Genomic DNA, 22264 nt, shown 5'->3' with positions numbered 1-22264 from the left:
CACACTTCGACGCTCGACACGGTCAACAACCTGGGTCTCCTCTACTCTGACCAAGGGAAGCTAAAGGAGGCAGAAGAAATGTACATGCGGGCGCTGCAAGGATACGAGGAGGTACTTGGACCGAAGCACACTTCGACGCTCGACACGGTCAACAACCTGGGTCTCCTCTACTCTGACCAAGGGAACCTAAAGGAATCAGAAGAGATGTACATGCGAGCGCTGCAAGGATTCGAGGAGACACTGGACGCTGAGACCCTTCCGAGATACCGACCAGCCCTTGACACTATATGGAATCTCGGCGATCTCTTTGCAGCCAAAGGGGAGGTACATAAGGCTAAAACGATGTATACGCGTGCTCTTGCTGGCTATCAGGTTCGTCTTGGGCCATCCTCTGACCAATGCCAGCGGCTTGAGGGTCAACTATTATCTCTTGATCATCCGAAAGGTACTCTCTAATGATCAGGATGGAATGATATCGACTAACTTTTTGACAGGAGAGTTCGCAGACGACATGAGACGGACAGAGGAAGCGGAGGCGGCCGAGATGGTAGATAAGAAGGATGCAATGAGAGAACGTCGGTCAGTCGTGAGAAAATTTATACGCAAACTCGTAAGATGAAGGCAGTTGACAGTGATTCGATAAGAGATACCCCATTTAGCGGTTAATGCATATACTTTTTTTTCTCGTTGGTATTGCCATGTGATGTTCATGATCGATAGGGCACCCATTTTGCAAAGATGTAGGTGCTGAAACGATACCGTGGCATACCGATCACTAAGAATCGATACGTATGTATATAGTAGCTTACGCCAAGTCCCGGAAAGAGGCTGTGCTCTGAGAGTTTCTGGAGTTGCAAAAAACGGAAGCCAATTACGTATCCCACTGCAAATAGTGAGTTGGGAGTTGTCAATCGCACTTGATTTATTTCAATTCCTAATATGGACCTTTGTCAAGAGTCGTTTGCTTTCAATATCCATATACTTTGGCCCATCAAAGGAGTTCTTGGCATCCTTTCAACGAATAACTCATGCGAGAATCCCCATCTCAGTATGGTATCCCAAGCCAGTCAATCACACCAAACCAATATCTCAAGATTCAACTTTGAGGAAGATTTCTATCTCTTCGGATCATGCCTTTTCGCCCTCCTAGTTATCCATTGCTATATTGTGGGCGCCATAAGACATGTGGACCCCTGAGCTAGCAGAGGCATTCACAGTGGCATACGGTTTTCCGCAGTGCTTCAGTCTATGTATCAACAGAAGCGGCTTTGCAGGCGGCACTCGGGAAAGAGGATGCTTGAGCTCGCCTTCGCCGAGGATGTCAATCGGATACCAAGTGGGGAAGAGCATATGTAGTCCTTCCACATGATCTTCAATATGGTTTCCCAAGAAGAAGTTGGGCTAATTTTTGAGGTTATCAAATTTGGTTTTGAATCCGGACGGAAGGGAGGAAATTCCATTGAGTTTTTGGAAAGCCAGATACCAATCGGTATCAAGATGGTAGACAAAGAATTAAGAACCAGTACTTTCCAGCGTGTCCACTATTTTCCCATGGACCTATCACAAAGCGGGTGCAGTCGTAGACATATTGAGCAAGCCGTTCCAGGCAATAGACTTTGTGTACTTCCTGATTCTTGGCCCGGTTTTTCTCATCTTATTCGTTAGTTTCGCAATGGAGTTACGATATGAGTTCATCAGTTCTCACTTTGTTTGGCAGCATTCTTCAGTCGATTCAGTTCCGCCTCCACCCCGTTCAGTCTTACGTTAAAGAGTGTTGACGCTAGGCTAGGGAGAGAACTCATGATGAATTTTAAGGGCAAATGCAGGCTGTCCTTGTACGTTTCAAGTTAGAGTGTGTCAGGGGTCAGCCAGAGGTTTGAAGGGGGATGTTGCACAAGGGAACTCAAATATCAGCATCTAAGAAGGAGAAATAGAAATCAAGAACATGGATCCAGTTGCAAGCTTCATATAATTACTCATACAGTAGTGTTAGGAAGGTCTGGTAACACCTGCCAGACCAACACATAAACCAATGCTGAGAATGTACCACATACATCCAGTGATATCCCATCTTTGGGAACAAACAGAAACTGAAGTCGGACTCGCCTTCAAGGAAGAGTACATTTATACATCAGTAGGCATATAATAGGAAAGGTGAATGAGGTTGTTCCATTCAACTTTGTTTACCCCAACATTTCATCATGGGATGCTCTGACATATTTCATAAAGCTGCCCTTTAAACACCGTTACTGAAATCCAGTGTCGAGAAATTGCTGCTACTTACTCCACCATTGTACCTGGTCCAAGTCTCTGGCTCCCATTCTGTTTTGTAGCCTTCTTCCTTCCTTTTTCCTTTCAGTTCTCGCCGTGCCAGTGTCTTGAGTTTCGAGGGTGGAGTTGATGCACATGAGTATTGGGAAAATGAATCCAAGCATCATGATTGGGAGTTATGGATGTCCGCCCAGAGAGATGATGAGTGGATTTATTTGCTGTGGACAAAAGAAGTTAGTGGGAGAGGTAGGTGAAAGAAGAAGAGAATATCACAATTCATATGTCAATGGAGTGAATTTGACCACAACATGACCATTCACCTGTACGTTTGTGTGGATCAGGTGCTGCATTCCGGAACTTTGATATAACATTCTTAACTTCTTCACATGCCCTGAATGTCTAGAGAAACTACATACCATCGGCTTCCCATCTATAGGGGTACCACTAAACTCAGTGGGGGCAGTGCGGAACCCCTCCTATCTCACTCCTCAATGGTTTCTTCCGCTGATTAAATGTTGTCACTGGATACGAGGATGTATTCAGACTTGAGAAATGATAGGTTTTCGACGGGCTCTGAATCGGATTGGTGACGTCCTTTTGCGAGGCGCCGTGTGCTTCTTCAGTCATACCAATCTCCGCCTGAGCACCCCTGAGCATTCAAACTAAATTCAGATCACTATGAAGTATGGAGCACTATTTAAATGAGACTTTGGATGATAAATGCATCTACATATATTATTTCGTCTATTTAGCGCCTGATACAGTCCTATCTAGTGATACAATCTTCTCTAGTCCATGCAGGCTGTATCGCTTCTATAGACAAAATCCCCCGTAGGGAAAACCTCAGCTCTCTTTTAGAAAACCACGCTAGCGCTACGGCGGATTGCCGGCTTTAGCCCTATTTTTGTCCTCAATTGTTGTTCACAGCTGGGAACCACTACTTCCGCTCTCGCGGATTGCAGCTACATATCTAGAAAGCATTAGGGTTAGGAAAACGGAAAATTGCCCCTAAGAAAACCAGCCTTGGTAATCCGTAATCCGCAATATTTGCAATATTTTATATTGGACGAAGGTAAGATCCATCGTATCAGCACAGTAAAGACGGTCGCGGTTAATTAAGCTGATATTCATAAATTCTTTATAGTTAAGTTGAGTTGGTACAAGATCAGTTAGGACCCTCCGACATTAATCACCACCCCAACCTTAACTCACATACCCCCCAAGTTTTCAACCACAACCCACATCAACTCCTTATCTTCCCTATGAACTCCCTTATCCGTCTGGACTCCAGTAATCCCCACCTCCTGCGTCACTTGTGATCCCCGTTCACCACCGCTCCTCGCCCCAATCTCAATACCTTGCGTCTGCCCCTCCGTCCCATCCACCCCATCCCTCACTCTCTCCCAAATCTTCCACATCTCCTCCATTTCATCACGTGCATCAACCCCCCTCGGCCGCCACCCCCGCCCCATATGCTCCCTCCATAGCTGCTTCATCCGCTTTTTATCCTCCCTCGTCAACCCTTGCACCCTCGCCTTCCACACCTCTTTCAGCGCCTTCTTTTCCGAATGGCCCACCTCTTTCCGCATCCGCTTATTGAGCCTCAATGCCGCTTTCTCCAGTGCCTTAGTGCGCTCCGCATATATTTCCGAGTCGGGGATCCCAGCCGCAAGTGCGGCGGCGGCGGCTTCTTCAATCGCGGTGATCCTCTCGGTGTATTTGGAAGTGGCATCTTTGTGCTTGCGGTCACGTCGACGGCCACGGCGGCCGTGTCCGTGGGGGGAGGGGGGTTGTGGCGGGGCTGGGAATGAGCCTGGCATGGGCGGTCGAGTGAGCCCAAAAGGCAGCGCCGGCAATGAAGGCACAGCTGGCGTTGCGGGCATGGGTGGCGGAGGCGGATGAGGAGGGAATGCGCCAGGCATGGGAGACGATGCAGGGTGGGACGCAAGAGGGTTATGATCACCACGAACAGCACCGCGATCAGGATGATAGCTGCGACGACCCCGTTGCTCACCGCTTCGGCGACCATCACGACGCGAGGAACCATCCGAGGAGGAGCTGGAGCTGGATGCGCTGGATGAATCGGATTCATCTCCGGAATCGTCGCCATCGCGGTCATGCTGGTTCCATCCTCGCCTTCGCCCTTGACCACCCCAGCTGCCCCGTCGACCTCCAAAAGCTCTTCCTCCATATCCGGCACCACTCCATGGACGAGAACCACACCCACCCTGCCCATGTGGTCGTCCAAATGGGCCATCACTGCGTGTAAAGGGTCCACCACCGTGTGGAAAGGGTCCACCACCGTGTGGAAAGGGTCCACCACGTGCAAAGGGTCCATGACCTGGGCCGAACGGTGATCCGAACGGCACTGAGCCGGCTCTCCCCTTCTCTTTCCCGTAGCACCCTCTCTTAGATGGACCCGCGAACTTATTCTCGACACCCTCGCCCCATTTCTCCGCTCGTCGCCCGATATCGTCACCGAAGTACTCGGCCCTCGCGCCGAAATTCTCACCCCACGTCCCCCACCGTTTGCCGACATCTTGGCCCCAGTCGCCCCACCGCTTGCCGATATCTTCGCCCCATTCCTGCCAGGACTGTGTGCGGGCGTTGGGCATGGGTCGTTTCTCGTCTGAGGGCGGCTGGCGTTGTGTAGAGAAGTCCTGAGCAGACATCTCAGTCGGAATTGTGTGGTAGCTTGGTACCGGGGATGAAGGACGGTCGATGTCCAATAGTAAACCGGTATTCTCTGACGCTGCGTCATTGGACAGTTCATGGACTGTGACCGGTCGCTCCTCTCGGGATGCATTCCCTCCGTTCGGGCTTGCGGCTTCGTTTCCTAAGCTCAGAGTACCCATCCTATCAATCATCGCCCTGAGCGCAACAGCTGCAGCCCCCGCTTCTGGGACTTCAAAGAGCAGCGTCGCAGCAAGCGGCTCGAGGGTTCTCGACAGCTTTACGGCGTTGGTAATGCCATCGGCAGATCCTGTCCCGTCCGCACCAGGTGTAAGGGAAGCTCGGATATCCTCCTCCTCCTGCATGAGCTTTGCCATCAACTCATCAACATTTCCTCGAGCCCCTGAACCTCTATTCAACAATGCGATGAGCTCGCCAAGCGCAGAGATACGGACGTGCAATCCACGGGGTACGAAGAACATCGTATTGGCCCTATAGAGGAAGTCTCGAACCACCTCGCCATTGATAGGCGCCTTTGCAAGTGCATTTAGGCCATCCAGGAATGCAACAAAGTCTTGAGGGGAGATATCGTGAGCGTGGAGAGGTTTGGAGTATGCGCGTGCAAAGGTAGGTAAGCCTCCATTATCAGAGGTGGAAGTGTGAGGGAGAATGAGTTGCGGTATAACGACCGGTTGAGAAAGCCTCGGGGCGAAACGTGTATCCTCGCTTGGGGTGTGCTGAGCGAAAGACAATGCGGTATCCAGAAGGCTAGCAGGAGGTCTAACATCTCCTTGTCCCTGCGGGTTCTCTGGGCTGTGGTTCCCAGCCGCGGGAATTGGAGCCGCTGTGCTGTCCCTTTGGGGACCTGATAGCACCGGAATCGGCGCTGTCGTGCCGCTTCTTACACCGTTTGCGACATGGAGATGTTCATTCGAAGGATCATGTTCTCCACGGGCTGCGTGTTGAGATCCATCTTGAAGCACCACTCGATACACTTGTAGATTCGAAGCCTGTTGCTCCAACTCTGCCTGTGCCTGTTCATATGAAGGAGGGAGGTCGGGAACTTCCCCTAACTGACTGCTCTGTGGGGTCAACATCGGTGAATAGTGTGACTCGTAGTCAGAATCATGATCGTCTAGGATAAAATGATCCGGATTGCGGGATTCGGTGGGCGTAGACTTCTCCATGGCTGGGGATATATGGTCGCTCAACTCTATGAGGGAGTAGGAGCTGACGCGGTATGATTACGCATTTGCAGAGTAGACTCGATGGTGAAATAAAAGGCAACCCCGGAATAAAAGAGAAAAAGACTATAGGTCCGCTTATCCTCACAGCTATATTATGTCCTGAAAAGAAAAGGACAGCTCTTCCACATCCCGATGGAGGCTATACTAGTGGTGGCTGCGGCCGTATCATCCATGTCGTCGGCTTTCGGAGGCATCACCACCGCCGCGTCATCAGCATGCCGATTCCATTGCCCCGCACACTTGATCGCACCGGAAACGCGTCAGGCCTCGTAATAATGTTAATGACTCTGGGTCGCATTTCTCTCTCGCCATCAAATCACAATCGCCGACGTTACCAGTAGCCTTCAGCCATGCAGGACTCAGCACAGCAGGCAGTGGCCGTGAGCCTCTCGGAGCTCGAGCAAGGTAGGGCGCCTCATCGCTAACTCCGATCTCCTGATGAGGAAACTGATCATGATGGTTAATTAGTTGTGGTCATGTAGGGGTTGTGTCTTTCGATAGCCTTGAGGATGCCTTTGGGCCCTCATCGTTAGGGATTATCGTGGTAAAACATCTTCCGACGAAATTTGCGGAGTTGCGGGCGAAGTTGCTGTCGTACGCTTCATATTTGGCGAATTTACCAGCCGAAGAATTGTGTGAGTTTAGACAAATAAATACTAAATTGATGAACCATAATTGTGAACTGACGGTACCCTAGCGAAGCTTGAATCCCCACAATCCCACTATCTCGTCGGCTGGTCCTGCGGAAAGGAGACGCTCAAAGACGGCAAATATGACACGCTGAAGGGATCCTACTACGTGAACTGTGCTTCCGGCTTCGATACTGCGCGCGCTGATCTGGAGAAGAAATTCCCAGGGTTCCCCGAGTACACCGCGCCAAATGTCTGGCCATCGGAAGCAATCCTCGAAGCTTTCGAGGCGACCTTTCACGAACTGTGCGACTTGATTATCGACGTCGCCGTGCTGGTCGCCCGCGCTTGTGACCAATATGCCGAAGCGAAGATCGATGGGTATAAAAAGGGATACCTGGCGCACGTCGTGAAAACGAGCGTTAGCACCAAGGCACGGTTACTGCACTACTTCCCTCCTTCATCTTCCAGCGGTGCGAACACCGGAGACGTCACAGGCAACGACGAAGACGACTGGTGCGCCACCCACCTCGACCATGGCTGCCTCACCGGCCTCACCTCCGCCATGTTCATCGACGAATCCGCCAGCCCACCCACCCTCTCCCCCAGCAGCGCCGTTCCCGTCCTCCCTGAACTTCCCGCTTCCCCCGACCCCCGCGCGGGGCTGTACATCCGCTCTCGCACGGGGCAGACGACAAAAGTCGGAATCCCGCGCGATTGTCTGGCGTTCCAGACGGGCGAGGCGCTGGAGCGGATCACGAAGGGGAAGTTTCGAGCGGTGCCGCATTTTGTGAGGGGGGCGGCGCTGGGGAAGGGGGCGGGAGGGGAGGGGATGGCGAGGGTGGCGAGGAATACGTTGGCGGTGTTTACGCAGCCGAATTTGGAGGAGGAGGTGGATGAGGGGGTAACGTTTGCGCAATTTGCGAGGGAGATTGTGGAGAGGAATCATTGAGGGCACAGACAAAACATTTACCTCTACAGGATGAGCGTATGTTCAATCGATGACGATGTTTGATTGGTGGGGAGTGACCTTTGTCCTGAAAGGAGCTACATGGTTCTAAGTTTCTCTCTTTGAATGCAGGAACGCTGCCTAGATAAAGGGTATGCCACTCAGGATATCTATTCTCGTCTAATCGTGTTCATAACCAAGACCTGTACGCCGGGTCCGTAATCGGCAATGCCGACAAAATATCCGCTAGATGCACGGGATGCGTGCCGAGATTCCATTCCGCCGTGATCTTGTTCTGGTATCAGAAGCCCAATAACGCCGTCCATATGCATACTTGTAGATGTATACCCGAGGAAAGACATGACCAAAACCAACGTGATGTTTCGTTTGCCAATGGTTTAGATGCCAATAAATGAGATTGCAGCGCCAAATCAAACCCCCCTCGTAAACTTGTCGGCCAGCTCCTCAATCTTCGGTATGAGTTCCGGAATCCGGAATGGCTTGGAGACGACATCGTCCTACGCTTGGGTTAGTAACTGCAACACGACCATGTATCAAGAAGGGAGACTCACTGATCCCGCATCCAACAAAGCCTTCACCTGTTCGCTCCTCGCATTTGCCGTTACCGCAATGATCGGCACATGTCCGAGCAGCTCCCCTTTCCTTTCCAACTCTCGAATCGCTTTCGTGGCCTCTAACCCGTCCATGACCGGCATCTCCTGATCCATGAGCACCACATCAATATGCGGCGCTTCCCGCTCGGACTTCGTCCGATTTCTGTGCCAAAGTTTACTCTTCTTCAGCACCTCGAGCCCCTCGCCACCATGGTTCGCCGTGGAGATCGCCAGCCCTTTGTTTCGCAACTGCTTAACCAGTACCCGCTGATTGACCAGGTTATCTTCCACGATCAGCACGTGCCAGCTCTTCCTCGACGCCGGCTCCCGCGCGGGTGACAGTCCATCCAGCCGCACTCTCGACGTCGACCCGCTATCTGGCCCGCGACTCCCCGCCCTCGACTGGCTACCCTCCCGATCGACCGCCAGCGGCACCGGAACGACCATCTCCTCAACCGCGTTCTCACAGCGCCGCGCCTTGATGTAGAACGCGAACGTGCTACCCTTGCCCGCCTCGCTCGCGACGCCGATCTCGCCGCCCTGTAGCTCGGTCAGCTCGCGGGAGATGAAGAGTCCCAGGCCCGACCCGCCGTACTGCACGTGCGTGCGCGGACTGGCCTGGCTGAAGCGGAGGAATAGCATCTTCTTCTCGTTTTCCGTGAGGCCTTTTCCGGTGTCCTGCACGGCGAAGTGGATGTACACGGGCGCGCCAGTGCCCCAGTCCGGGCTGCTGTCGGTGATGTCAGGCCGCTGGGAGCGGGTCGGGAAGTAATCGACCCAGGTGGGCAAGTCAGGGGAGGATTTGGACGGCACCTCCCGGCCGCGGTCGCGCGTCGGCTCGGTGGTGGCGGCGATGGTGAGGGTGATGGTGCGTTGGGGGCCTTCGGATGTGAATTTGATGGCGTTGGTGATGAGGTTGATGAAGATTTGGAGGACGCGGCTGGGGTCCATTTTAACCCAGTCGATGCCCAGTTTGTGGTACGATGGATCGATGATGAAGTTCATGTGGATGTCGGCGTTCTGTAGCTGGCCTTCGAACATCTTGACCGCTTTCTGAGCGATGGTTAACGGTTGGACGTCGATAGGAGTCACGATGAGCAATCCAGAGTCCAATCGGGAGAACGTCAAGATATCGTCCACAATTCTCTTCTGGTGCATGGCGCAAAGTGCGATCGTCTCCGCCGCATCGATGTTGTCCTGCACAACATGCTTGTCCATCACGCGGTCTTCCTGCTCGATGAAACCATGTAAGGTTGATTGGATTTCGTCGGCGCATTGCAGGATCGCACTTAGCGGGTTCCTCATCTCATGACTGGTCACGTCGATGAAGTTCTCCTGTTGCCGTTTCAGCTCGACGGCCTCCTCCATCTTGCGCTTCTGGAAATCTTCCGCCCATTTCTGCTGGCTGATGTTGGTTATCACACCGAAGATGCTCTTCAAGCTTCCAGCCGGATATCCCACGCAATCCGCGGCATATCGTTCGGGGTACGCGCTGAATAGTACCCAAGTGCCGTCCGTCGTGTTGCCCTTCTGGTCCTGCCAGGGCGCTTTGAATCGAAACTCGGCAGTGACAGCCGTCTTGTTCTCGACCAGCTGCTTCCATAATCCCCGGATTCGTTCCTGGTCCTCCTCTTTGACGGAATCCATCCACTTATCAAAGCAATCCTCCTCTTTCGGAACCTTGGTGATCTCAAACCAGGCGTCGTTGCAGTAAACGACGTTCCCATTGGAGTTCGCGATGAAAAGTCCCACAGGACTGAACTCCGCCATGCGCGTGAACCTCGTCTCGATATCCCTTGCTTCTTGTGTCCGAGCAGCAAGTTGTTGGGATAGCTCGATGTGATCCAACGCGGCAATTTTTGCTGCCTTTTTCCCTCTTCTGATCTCTTCTTCGAAAAGGACAACCGAAGCCAGAGAAGTGGCCAATTGTCGACTCAAAAGCTGTAGGAATAGGCTATAATCATCGTCGAACGGTCGACGAGGATTGACCCCGAGCACAAGGTAGCCCAAGATCAGTTCGCCAGTCGTCGGATGCACAGGACACACCACCACCGACCGGCAGGGATCGCCAAATCCTCTCCATTGAATCCCTTCCATCGTTGCCGCCGGAATTTCTCCAAACCGCTCTTCGCCAATTTCAGCGCCATCGCCATTCTTCACCGACGTATCCCAGGCAATGTGTAGTAGAGCAGGCTTGTCGGTGTTCATGCATTCACGGAAGAATGGCCCAAACCCCTCCATTCCGCTCTTCAACTCGATTTGTTTCGGAGCGCACGGATGTCCGTCTGGTACGCCAAGTGCGCCTTCAAGAAAGCAATGTTTGTCTTCCATGGCGCTGTTGGAGTGGATGCTACTACTCTCTCGATCGGATTCGTCGCTAACGGAGTAGAGGAGTGCGAATGGCGTGTCTCGTTCGTTTGTGGCAAGCGCTTCCGTAACCAGTCCCCAGAAGGACTTGACATCCCTCGCTGTCGCCGTTCGCTCACCAACTTCCCGAAGCGTGAACATGCGTCGTTCAGCGATTTTTCGTCTGGTTTTTTCAAACGCCGGGTTGTAAAGACCGGTCACAGTCCCATCGCTACCAACCATGGGGATGATCGACCAAGAGAAGTAAGTCTCCTCTAGAAAGCTATTCCGCATGATAAATAGACAATCATCGTCCTTCATTGTCGCTTGCCCGGTGTCTCGAGCGCTGTGGAAAACATCCTTGACCTCGTCCCAAATCTCGACCCAGGCGGCTTTATAGCTCTGGCCCATCAATTCCGGGTGTTTCTGGCCGGCAAGTAGGACGTATGCTTCGTTATAAATCGCGACAAGGTCTTCTCCCCAATACATTGCGGCGGGATGAGGGCTTGCCATGATAAGATTGCACATCTGCCTTAAGTCCGGTGGCCAAAAGTCCATCGGACCGAGGCTGGTGGATGCCCAGTCCCGATCGCGTGCGAACTGGATATGTGTGGGCAGTGACACTGTCGGGGACAGTCGAGTCCAGTCGAAGAAGCCGATATCGCCAATGTTGTCTTCGTCTTGTAGAGCACTCGTATCGTCTCGATTACCGGAGGGGAGGTTCGCACCGAAGGTCCCATACGAGGGGCTAGTAAAGGAGTCAATATCGGCAGAGGCAGCGGCACTTAGTACGCACTCATTCGTTAAGGAGGGGTGGGTCTCGAAGATAGAGGATATCTGGTTTTTTAGTGTCCTGATAGGGTGTATGTTGTCGGAACCAGGCGTTCTGGGAGATCGAGGGCTTTTCGAGATTTCGGTCGCGGTTGAGTGAGGTTGTGAAGTAGGCTCCGAGGCGATTATAGAGCTAGGTATTTCGTGGGGGGAGGATGTTTTTGGTTCGGAGGGAGGTGGTGAAAGGCATACGGTAGCTGCTAGAGAGCCTGCACCACCGAAGTAGTCTTGGGGCTCTTCGGCGGATTGGAGGACGGTGGTTAAGTTGGTGGCGGAAGAAATGCTCCGAAGAGGCTCCATAAAAGGACGAGAATGATGCCCGATCGCTGGCGATACTCTTGCTGATGCTGCTCTGGACTGTATCCTCGGTAAGACCTTGAGCGCGCTCACAACACGCAACCGTTTCCGAATCGTCGAGCACGACCATGTCATGTCTTTGAAATAGATGGTTGGCTGCAGAGGATCCAGACCATCCCCGATCATCACAGCCGACAGCGTCCATGATTTGAACTGCCCGAAGTCTTTTGGGTGAGGTAAATCGCTGCCATTTGACGATTCTCGTAGCTCGCCCGAAACGGCTTCCAGCAGTCCCGGGCAACCTCTTGATAAGGCCGAGTTTGCCCAAATGACGTGCAGCGGACCCGAATTGTAGTTCCTCGCTTCGGCCAAATCCACCACGAAGGTCGGTCTCGTATCCTGTTCCATCAACTCTAGTATCCCGATCTGAGTAAGTGTCCGCGCGCCATCTCCAGTCTCCGGCGACGAGGAGGACTTCGATATGCTTCCGAAGCTCGACCGATCCGTTGTGCTCCTCGCAGCACTCGACGGGCCGATCCCCGGGGGGCTTTGTCCGCTGAAGGTGCCGCGGGCTAATGTGACCGTCTTTATGACACTCTCATCTTCGTGTGTCTTGCTAAGCATCCTCACAGCCGCCTCCGAGCTGGAGAAGCGCGGCGGGAGGGGTGGACGCAGGGGGTTTGGTCCGCGGCGGGATGGGAATAATAGGGACGAGGGCGGCTGGTGCGCGCTCGGGGGAAGTGAGGCAGGCGGAGATGGATTTTCAAGGTCGTTGGTGATATAAGGCCACGAGAGAGGGCGTTTGCAGCGCTTTACTGGGGGTTCGGGGCCGGGTTGTGATGTCGCACCGGAGCTCGGGTCGTACGCAGGAAAGCGAAGGTGGGCCGACCGCTTTCGCGAATAGTCCAAAGCCTTATCAAGCACGGGTTGCGCTAGATTGAATAATGGCGTACTGGATTGAAGAGGTGGGCGACATGCTGCACTCACTGCAGGCAATAATGAAGGGTGGTCGTGCGGAGAGTTTGGTCCCTTAATATGGCTAGCGGTTCTGACGTCAATCGTCGGATGGTCCCTCGTGTCGGGGGCGGCGAATACTGCGTTTGGCTACAACGCTGCGGTCCGCTTGTCGTTATACAGTTGGAAAAAGATGGATACAAACGTGGTCATAGAGGGTGAAGGCGGTTCGGTTGAGGTACAATGAAGGAGTGCCAGGTTGGAGCTCGATCGACGCAACTGTGGTCACCTGTCCCGCGAGTTTTGTCTAAAACGAACCGGTCTTCCCGGTCGTGCTACCTATTCTACTTGGTCGATGGATTCAGGTATCATCTACATAGTCATCGAAGGCAAATCTTCACGCCAGACCACATGCGAGCTGTCGTTGAAGGCTGCCATCGGCCCTGACAACCATGGGCGCGATGAAGAGTGCGGAGATGGGGATGAAGACGTCTTGGCGAACATTCAAGGTGGATGGTATGCTCAGGACATGCAGTGGAAACAGAGTACCGGCGACATTGCGGCGTCTTTGAACATTCTTACTCGGGACCACTTGGGGTGACTATACTCGGTTGGTCGTGAAGTTGTTGAACGACTCGAGATCTGTTGCGATAGAGAGTAGGCAATCCTTCCGTCTTCGGAGTCTCGGCGCATGTAGACGAAGCAGAGCATGAAGTATCATCACGAGATCTACCGCTTTTCGCAAATTTTCGCAAATTTTCCGTGGCGGTGGCATTAGCAGAAACATCGATAGTTTCTGAATCTGACCGACTTAGTCGGCATCGCCGATCCCACGACATACTCATGCGATCGATACTGTCTTCGATCCGCAGTCGGCCAGTCCTTTCAATATGCCTTAACTAGTAGACCGTTCATGAGAGCCAGCCTCACTACTGTAGACATTGCCAACCACCTCTTCGCAAGAATTTCCACCACTAGTTCTCAAACGCGTCCGAGTTGGAACCCTACTGCGCCTGTCCACGCCCTCTCCCACCCCTCGGCCCACCCCTCCCCCTTCCCCCATTAAACCCCCTCCCCCTCCCCCCGCCAAACCCCCCGCGACCGCGCCCCTGATTCGGATGCAGCGTCGACGGAGGCGGCACCGAGTTATACTGTTGCGGCTGAAAGTTCGGATTGTTCGGCACGATGCCCTCCGCCGGGTTATCCAAATCCGTGACCACGAATCCCTGCGTGTTGTTGACATGCGGCGCGGACCCCGAGCCGAGCCCGCCGCGGCCGCGGCCACGCTGGATGTGGCCGTTTTGGCCGGGGTGGGCGGGCGAGGAGTTGGGGAAGTTTCTGGGGGCGTAGCCGGCGCGGCCGCGGCTGTTGGACACGGTGCCGTTTTCGTTGGCGGGCGGGGTGTTTTGCTCGGCGGTGCGGAAGGGGAGGGATTGTTGGAACTGCCCTCGGGCACCGCCTCGAGGCGTGCCGTTGTTGCCTCGAGATAAGGCACCGCGGAACGATCCGCGAAGCGGCGCGGGTGATGGGGCGGCGCGGTATTGGCCTGCACCACCGGCGGCGGCAGGAGCACCGTAGTAGCCAGGCACCGTAAGCGGTTCGGCGGCTTGGTTTGGATTTCGAGCAGAGGAAGCGGACGTGTAAACGATGGCTTGCTTGTCGGTGAGATTTAGGACACTCTCGGCTGGAACGGTGGATCCGCGGAATGGCGAGCACCGCTCACCGAGGGACGATCCGGACATGAATGTATGATCGAACACGACGTCCAGGAACATCGTCCGCGACGTGCGGGTCATGCCGACCACAGTTCCTTTCAGACCAATGGGGACACGACCGGAGTCAAGGACGTAGACGATACGATCGCCGAGTTGGAAACGCTGAGGACCGATGCGTTGCTCCGCGTCGGATGGCTTGAGGATGGCATTGCGAGGAACGCTCTTGATGCGCTTCCGTTCGAACGGAGGCGAGTTCTGGCTGATCTGGTCCGCCTTTTGCTCAATCTGTGCCACAACATCGGAGTCGAGCTGCTCGGCTTCCAGGGAAACACGTTCAAAGCTCTTGGCTTCAATGGACTTCAGCCATTGGCCGATCTCTTTCATTTTCGCCGCAGCGACATCTTGAGGGTAGAAGTCGGTGTCCTCGTAGAGATCGCCCTTCGGGTTCGCACTCACTCCAGCTATGAACTCCGGGAATCGGATCATGTATTGCTGGATCAGCTCGACTGCCTTTGGACTGTACTCCCACCCGGAGGTTGATTTGCGAGAGTATCCAAGGACCTTTTGCTTCTTGGACTCGAACTTCAAGTTGAGCCCCAAGTTCAGGCGGAGTCCACTGGAGTTGACCGAAAATGCCGACGTCAGCCTGCTCAACACCAGGGGACTAAGATGAAGCATCCGCGCAACCGCGAACGACGGCGTGTATCTCGTTTGTTGCTCCGCTATACGGACGATGTCACGCCCAAACTCTTGCTCCTTGCCCTTTTGCGTCAGGACCAGCACTTCCGCATGGGTCGCAGAGAGGTGGCTCGCAACTTCGAGCGGTCGGCCGTATGCCATCTCGCCAAGGAAGAAAGCGCGGGCACCGATGGGGAACTCTTCCTCGAATGGAACGGCTGCTTTCTCGAGGAATCGCTGATCTTCGCTGAACACCGATTCCACGACGGTTTGGGCCGCATACTCCGTTTCAATGCCTGGAACCTCGGCGTAGTCTTTGACTGTAGCCCCATCGGGAGTTTTCTTCAGACCACGGAGGGGTTCCACATGGACAATAGACTCCACCGGGCCGATGACGACGCCCAGCTTCTTGCTGTACATTGCCTCGACCCTGTCCGACTTCTTCTGGAAATTCTCCATTTCCCTCGGGCTCAGTGGAGACTGCATCAACTGCCCATTCGCATTCAGGGTGTAGCTCAAAAGTTCATCGGTAACTTTGACTACCTTCGCTTCTTGGAGGAAGGGATATCCAATAAATACGCTCTTCCCAAGGCGTTCCTTTGCCGTTGAAGCCTTTCCGCGTTCGTCGGAATCAGACACAGTAACCACCATGCTCTCATTCCGGGACTCCTGTTGAAACACGGTAATGCCATGGAATCCCAGTGTACCGGTGCAAGGAAGGGTATACAAGCTCGGGAACCCAGCAAGCGCCTCGGCTCCTAGCTGAACGCCTTCAACCAGGCCGACATAAACCTCCAAGCCATCCATCGTTGGCAGCTCGAAGATGTTTTCAATGCACTTGCAATGCGCCAAATCCGGGAAGATTCCGGCCAGGGAAGAGGGATAGACATAGTCCAAATCCGGACTATAAGTGAACTTCAAAGAAACGCCGAAACCATTCCTCGCTCGCTCGTCCTCAGTGAGCAAATTCTCCTTCGTTGCCATGGCGGGAAGAAGTCGTTTCTCATCAATGAAAGGGATTTTAACCACCGCTTCCCACTCCTGCTTCTTTCCGTTCATATCCAGTTCAAAGTCGCGAGGATAGAAATCGATAATAGGAGAATCCTTGTTCGTCATCAAGTCATGATATGCTTCCGGAACAATCTTCTTGCTGCGATCCGGAAGGACGCCCATCAGCTGCTGGTAAGGTCGGAATGGCTGACCAAGCTTGAAGTTCATGTCGGCTCCAAGACCCTTCTTGACATCCGAAATCATAGGCGCATAATGATAGGCGTAAAACCACGGCCATGAAGCAACTCCTCGATAATAGTAGAAGAGGACCCATTGAAGTCCTTGAACATAGTTCTCCGTAAGCTTCCTCAACTCTTCCTCATTGTCGAGACCCCAACCAAATTTGGATTGGTAATGAGAATTCTTCCACTTAACGAACTCCTCTTGGTATTTCTTCTCCAATTCGGCTTGATTGTCTTCCATGCTCATGTCCACGACTTTCGCGCCTTCGTATTTTCGGAAGACGCTGAAAAGGGCCAGAGATGCTTCCTCATTATCCGCTTCAGCCTCATCATCCTCGTCTCCTTCGAGCCTCGGAGGGAGGTTGAGCTGCAGATGCCGATCGCCGGATTCCTCCTCCACAGTCGTCCATTGCAGGTGCAAGCTGTCTGCGAGTTGTTTTACGAACTCGCGATCGCGTGCAGGAAGAGTTGCAGGCAGGTCGTAGGAGCCAGCTTCCGCTGGATTCTCCTGACTGCTGATGACGTACTTCTTGATCTTCTTCAACAAGACCTTCTGCTCCGGGGAGATGACAAGTTTCCGACCCTTCTTGGAGCGCTGCGCAAATTCTTCTTCGGTCATCTTCTGCTTTCCTTTCAGCCACGATGCATCCGAGTTTTCCGACTCGAAGAACCGATATTCCACATTGGACAATTCATCAAGAAGAAGCAGGAGTCTCTCCATGTTGATAGTCCCGCCTTCATTGATGTACCCTTTCGCCTTGGGTAGGATTTGTTTGTAGACATTGAACATGAGTGACAGTGCACCTTCGTTGATGTGAAGATGGGGAAGATTCGGCAAAAAGTCGTTGCCGACGAAGAACGCCATGAGAATGAAATCATCGATAATGTGCTCCATGTCGAAGTTAAAGGACAATGCTCCGGGCTCTTTCAGAGCCTGAAATTCGAGCTCCAGATATTCGCGAACAAGGCAGAGGTGAAGAAGGAAGAAGTTTTGGTGCTCCAATTCCTTGGATTTCTTCTGGTTCGACCGGCCAAATGTAACTTCTTCTCGAAGCAGACAGAAATGCGGATCGTGGCTCAACAAGCCAAGCATGATCAGATCGGCGTCAAGACCATACAAACAATGCCGTCTATTGGCATCATAGTCCGGTTGCGACTTTGCCAGTCGGATGTACTCCATGATTTTGTGCTCCCCTTCACCGGGAACTTCATGACCAGAAAGGACGACCTCGACGCCTTGCCAGTCTTTGTCCTCCGAAACCTTCTTGTTGATGAAATATTTGAGTTGTTGCGTAAGCTTTGCCATGAACTCTGTCCCAGGCGTAATGCAATTGCTGTCGAATGCCTCTTCCGTCGGCATCTCTAGACCCTCTCTGATTGCTTTCTCGCGAGCAAGTTCGGTGTCCAAAGCGGTACGAAATCGGCGAGCACGCTGCTGGTTCATCTTCGCGCGAGGGGCCACGCCATCGATGGCCATGAAGAACAGCTTGTTAGGCTTGATCTTTCCGAACAGATGCTCGATGTAGTTGAAAATCGCGATGAACATCTTGTCTTCCGTCATGCGGAAAGTTGGCGAGTCGGAATCATTGTGCGTGCAGTTATGGATGATTCCATTCATGTCGAGCTGTGTCCCCTCAAGTCAGTCATGGCCATCCCATACGGTGAGGCGACATACATAAAGGCAGTCGAACTCGGGGATTCGGTTCTCCGCGATCAGCTGTGAGATGGTGGGATACCGCTCCGAGAGCCAGCGAAAGAATTTTGGGACACCCATGATGGCTGTGTCTCAACAATAATCAACGTGGAGCTGTGGTTTGGCCAAAAACGATGGTGGATGGGATGCCTCAAATGATGAGAGGCTTGGGTATTGAGTCCGCGGAAAGGTGGCAAGCCGTGAACTCCTCTAGAGGTAGGATGCGATTAAGCGCTCGCGGCGCGGTTATGATAGTGACGTAGATTCTCGACTCAGAGGTCCTTGATCCAGGAAAGAGTCAAGTTGTCGCAATGAAGCTGAGTGAAGTTGGTGAGAGGCGGTCACGTGAGTGACTTGTGGGTGGTCGGTGGGGAAACATTCAGCACAAAGCACGTGATAATTACATAATATAAAACATAATATAAAACATGGTATGAGGAAATGGGTCTGTGAGATCTATGGCGGGTCACGTGCCCATAATCATCTGAGGAACGCGTCCAAAGTTGAGAAACGCGTTCTAATATTGGAAAGAGCTTCCACACCACCATCCCTCAGCTTCAACCAAGACCTACTGCACTTATTTCCACCTTCGCTCCGCTTTAACCTCTGCTAAAATAGCTTACCTACGGTATCGCATCCTCCCACCTACTTACACATCTGCACCACTGTATCGACACAACGCATCACAAACCTGAGCAGTCCCATACTCTACATCAGATAGCAATCATGGAAGGAGGATATGATGGTGCGCATCCCGATCGATATCTACATGACTAGTCCTGACCATATTCTAGAGGAGATCGACCCTAACTCTATCAGAGACGATCCATACCGGGAACAGAAGATCATCAATGAGGAGTACAAGATATGGAAGAAGAACTCCGTCCTCCTTTATGACCTCATCTATGCGTGAGCTTCCCCAGCAGTCATATCAGTTCGAGAATAGTATAGGCTAACAAATTCACCAGCCGTGCTCTTGAGTGGCCATCTCTTACCACACAATGGCTGCCAGACAGGAAGGAGTAAGTTCGATGCGGCATCGAAGCAAAGGACTATCTAATACGGTCCAGAGCACCTGGAGGGGATGGACTCTACCAGCATCGAATGCTCATCGGCACAAACACCTCGGATGGTACGAATAACTATCTCCAGATCGCACAGACTGAAATCCCGGAACCCGGCAAGCCAAGCATCACCGACTTCAATGAACAATCCGGGGAAGTCGGCGGTCACGGCAACGCCAGGAAGCCGTTCACCTTCAACATCATCCAGAAGATGAACCATCCCGGGGAAGTGAACAAGGCACGATATCAGCCGCAGAACGCGAACATCATCGCTACGATGGACAGCACTGGTCGCGCGCTCATCTATGACCGGACTAAGCATCCTCTGGAACCGAAATCTCCCGAAGAAAACCAAATGGATTTGCAGCTCGTCGGGCACCAAAGGGAAGGGTTCGGACTTGCTTGGAGTCCTCATGATGAAGGCCATCTTGTGACGGGTACCGAGGACAGCACCGTCCGCGTTTGGGACCTGCAAGGTGGCTACACCAAGGGCGCCTCTACAATCAAGCCGAAGACGACGTATCGAAACCATTCGGCAACTGTCAACGATGTTCAATACCACCCGATCCACAAGTCGTGGATAGGGTCGGTCTCGGACGACTTGACATTCCAGGTGATTGACACCCGACAGTCAGCCGACAAGCCTGCACTTTTCAAGAAAGAAGCGCACGCGAAGCCGATCAACTGCTTGGCTTTCCACCCGACCTGGGATCCGATCGTATTGACCGGCTCGGCAGACAGCACGGTCGGTATCTGGGATCTGCGGTACCTGAACAAGATGAGCGAGTGCTGCGAAGGCCATAAAGATGCAGTTATGAAGCTGGAGTGGAATCCGGTGATGCCTAATCTGTTCGCTAGCAGTAGTGACGATCGACGACTGATCATGTGGGATATCAACCGAATCGGAAATGAGCAAACTGCAGAAGAAGCGGAAGACGGGGCCCCGGAGCTGTAAGTCATCCCCTTCACCCCTTCAGTCCACATCGCTGACTAGAGAATCAACAGCTTCTTCATGCACGGCGGCTTCACCAACCGTGTCGCGGACTTCAGCTGGAATAAGAACGACCCGTGGCTCCTAGCCGCCTGCGCGGAGGACAACCAACTCCAGATCTTCCGGCCGTCAAAATTTGTCATGCATGACGCTGAAAACACGGAGGTCTCAAACCAAGCAGTTGAGACTCAACACTGATACCCCTAGCAGATTCAACCAACCAAATGAAAAATAATATTACCTACCAACCGATCGTCAAAAATTGTCGCGCTTTACTAACTTCGGGGGCAAGAAATAACAGGAGAGTACGAATGACCGGGTGTCGCAGGGCGAGACCGTTGTTTCCGGTTATGAGACCGATGTTTCTAGCTCTGATCACTTCGCATCGTCGGCGCAACAGTGGGATGTGTCGTGGGATGGTGGTTTTACGGCCGACCCCCCCGCGACAGAATCCAATCAAGTTTCCCACCCAGCGACTCGCGATCCCACTCCAGTCGATGTTCCGCAACACGTTCCGTCAGCTGTTTCAAAGAGGGAACGAATCTCTGTCTTCTTCACCCGACCCTCTCATACTGCCTAGTGCGCTCCTCGCGGAGGATTATGTTCTACCCGCACACGAATCAAAGCCTCCCTCACCCCTTCCCCTTAAACCCGAAGCATCCTCGTCATCCAGTTATATTCCTTCCTCGTCATCAATGCGTTCGATATCCCGGCACTCAGAGCACATTTCCCCATCTACCTCTCGACACACGACCATGGCACCGTCCCACGACCCCACAACCCCACCCCTACCACCACTTGCAAATCCATCCCCACCGCGGACCGTAGCCTCCCCGTTGAACTCCGCTGCTTACACGACGCCTTCAACAACGTCGAAATCCCCGCCAGAAACTTCAGAATGGTCTCCTTCGCCGCCAAGACGACCCCAGCACCTGCTCCTAAAAAAAGTCCCCAGAACCCAGTCCTAGCCAATCGGCTTCTCCCCCACCATCCCACGGCCCGAAACCGTTCCCAAAGCAAACCCATAGCTACCAGCGGAGCTGCGGAATCTGCATGAACGTTCAATGGTGTGGATTAGGCAGCGGAGAGCTTGGGGCATCCGGTGATTGGTGCCAGGGTGGGGGTGTCGGGGGATATGTCGTCGCGGACGTGGACGCGGAGGGAGAATCGCGTTGGATGAGCAGGATTGGGTGGTTAGAGTTTATGGCGTTGGATTGTGTTACGTAGAACCGTGTTTCCATCAATTCAGAGCAATTCGTAAACCGGTCCGGATTCTCGCCATTTGTAGGAGGAGAGTTGATGGTCTAGCGCATATTTTGGTTATCAAAATCCCAATTACCGCCTTCCCGAATTAGACAGAGCTGATGGTCTGAAGCATACGGCGTCACCTCTCTTGGGATAATCTGACCCCCCCCTTTTTTCATTACGCGAGTTGGAAAGTATATATACAACTCGCACTTCGGCAAGAGGAGTACATGAAAGGTGAAGGACCCTCAGTTCTATCCACTCGAAATACATCATGCGTATGATTCGTTATCTACATGTATTATACATGAAGCACCATCCATCCATCCCAAAGCACCTCATCTAATACCTATTGTATATATACCATGCCTCCATCCCTCACCCATCTCCCATCTCCACATCCCCCTTCCTCCCCGACTTCATGGCCGCCATCGCCATCAACGCCTCCCCCACCCCAATCTCAAACGCCGAAAACCCTTTCCTTTTCTCCTCCTCCTCCTCTTCCCGCTCCCGCTCCCGCATCTCCGTCTCCCGATACGACTGAAACACCTGGAACGCCTCCGCACACGTGATCTTCACCTCGCGGCCGTCGCCGTCGAGCGTCGTTCCGCGCTTGGTTTCGGTGGCGCAAGGGGTGGCGTCTGGGGGTGGCGCGGCGGCGGCGGACAGGCGCGGGCGCTTCGCGTGCGGGGGGACGTCGGAGGGGTTGGTCATCTCGCGAATGGACAACGGGGCGCGGCGGCGGGAGAGTTCTTCGCAGAAGCGCTTTTGTTCGGGGTTGGCCTGGCATTGTGGGCAGGTACCAGGTTGGCGGCGGGGTTTTTTCGGGGGTGGG

At 53.2% G+C, this 22264-nt stretch overlaps 7 protein-coding genes across 7 annotated transcripts in view; 3 read left to right on the top strand and 4 right to left on the bottom strand.

Annotated features, from left to right (window-relative positions):
• Positions 1–78: 78 nt before the first annotated feature.
• P152DRAFT_472524 (uncharacterized protein) lies at positions 79–515 on the top strand (the record flags this gene model as incomplete). Its single annotated transcript, XM_033681159.1, has 3 exons — positions 79–344; positions 406–445; positions 495–515. 3 exons carry the CDS (start codon positions 79–81, stop codon positions 513–515), a joined length of 327 nt encoding a protein of 108 aa, XP_033535333.1.
• A 2964-nt stretch (positions 516–3479) lies between these two features.
• Positions 3480–6131, bottom strand: P152DRAFT_472523 (uncharacterized protein; the record flags this gene model as incomplete). Its single annotated transcript, XM_033681158.1, has 1 exon — positions 3480–6131. One exon carries the CDS (start codon positions 6129–6131, stop codon positions 3480–3482), a length of 2652 nt encoding a protein of 883 aa, XP_033535332.1.
• A 368-nt stretch (positions 6132–6499) lies between these two features.
• Positions 6500–8083, top strand: P152DRAFT_513093 (Clavaminate synthase-like protein). Its single transcript, XM_033682784.1, has 3 exons — positions 6500–6596; positions 6674–6826; positions 6889–8083. The coding sequence occupies exons 1-3, from the start codon at positions 6542–6544 to the stop codon at positions 7770–7772; spliced, it is 1092 nt and encodes a 363-aa protein (XP_033535331.1). The 5' UTR covers positions 6500–6541; the 3' UTR covers positions 7773–8083.
• On the bottom strand, positions 7985–12767 carry P152DRAFT_289178 (uncharacterized protein). The gene is made up of 2 exons (XM_033674999.1): positions 8342–12767; positions 7985–8287 (listed from the first exon to the last, which is right to left on the bottom strand). The coding sequence occupies exons 1-2, from the start codon at positions 12479–12481 to the stop codon at positions 8201–8203; spliced, it is 4227 nt and encodes a 1408-aa protein (XP_033535330.1). The 5' UTR covers positions 12482–12767; the 3' UTR covers positions 7985–8200.
• A 6-nt stretch (positions 12768–12773) lies between these two features.
• P152DRAFT_465549 (uncharacterized protein) lies at positions 12774–15855 on the bottom strand (the record flags this gene model as incomplete). The annotated part of the gene is made up of 2 exons (XM_033680636.1): positions 12774–12809; positions 14188–15855. 2 exons carry the CDS (start codon positions 15853–15855, stop codon positions 12774–12776), a joined length of 1704 nt encoding a protein of 567 aa, XP_033535329.1.
• Positions 15856–18855: 3000 nt separating this feature from the next.
• Positions 18856–20382, top strand: P152DRAFT_465564 (WD40 repeat-like protein; the record flags this gene model as incomplete). Its single annotated transcript, XM_033680638.1, has 5 exons — positions 18856–18874; positions 18924–19038; positions 19098–19151; positions 19200–20144; positions 20199–20382. The coding sequence occupies 5 exons, from the start codon at positions 18856–18858 to the stop codon at positions 20380–20382; spliced, it is 1317 nt and encodes a 438-aa protein (XP_033535328.1).
• Positions 20383–21807: 1425 nt separating this feature from the next.
• P152DRAFT_448111 (uncharacterized protein) overlaps positions 21808–22264 on the bottom strand; it is a gene marked incomplete at both ends in the record, with an annotated part of 1652 nt that continues 1195 nt past the window's right edge. The window contains one exon of the mRNA XM_033678036.1: positions 21808–22212. Coding sequence (XP_033535327.1) covers positions 21808–22212 — 405 coding nt within the window. The remainder of the gene's footprint in view (positions 22213–22264) is intronic.

Source organism: Eremomyces bilateralis, assembly GCF_010015585.1.
Source record: "Eremomyces bilateralis CBS 781.70 unplaced genomic scaffold P152scaffold_6, whole genome shotgun sequence".
Lineage (NCBI taxonomy): Eukaryota > Fungi > Ascomycota > Dothideomycetes > Eremomycetales > Eremomycetaceae > Eremomyces > Eremomyces bilateralis.
This window is presented reverse-complemented; position numbering and strand designations above follow the sequence as displayed.

Excerpts from the sequence above, each read along its gene's own strand:
- P152DRAFT_289178 (XM_033674999.1), bottom strand. The coding sequence starts at position 12,481 with ATGCTTAGCAAGACACACGAAGATGAGAGTGTCATAAAGACGGTCACA. Across the intron at positions 8,288-8,341 it reads CTTTGTTGGATGCGGGATCA|GACGATGTCGTCTCCAAGCC; the intron begins GTGAGTCTCCCT and ends ACCCAAGCGTAG.
- P152DRAFT_513093 (XM_033682784.1), top strand. The coding sequence starts at position 6,542 with ATGCAGGACTCAGCACAGCAGGCAGTGGCCGTGAGCCTCTCGGAGCTC. Across the intron at positions 6,597-6,673 it reads CCTCTCGGAGCTCGAGCAAG|GGGTTGTGTCTTTCGATAGC; the intron begins GTAGGGCGCCTC and ends GTGGTCATGTAG. Across the intron at positions 6,827-6,888 it reads TTTACCAGCCGAAGAATTGT|CGAAGCTTGAATCCCCACAA; the intron begins GTGAGTTTAGAC and ends ACGGTACCCTAG.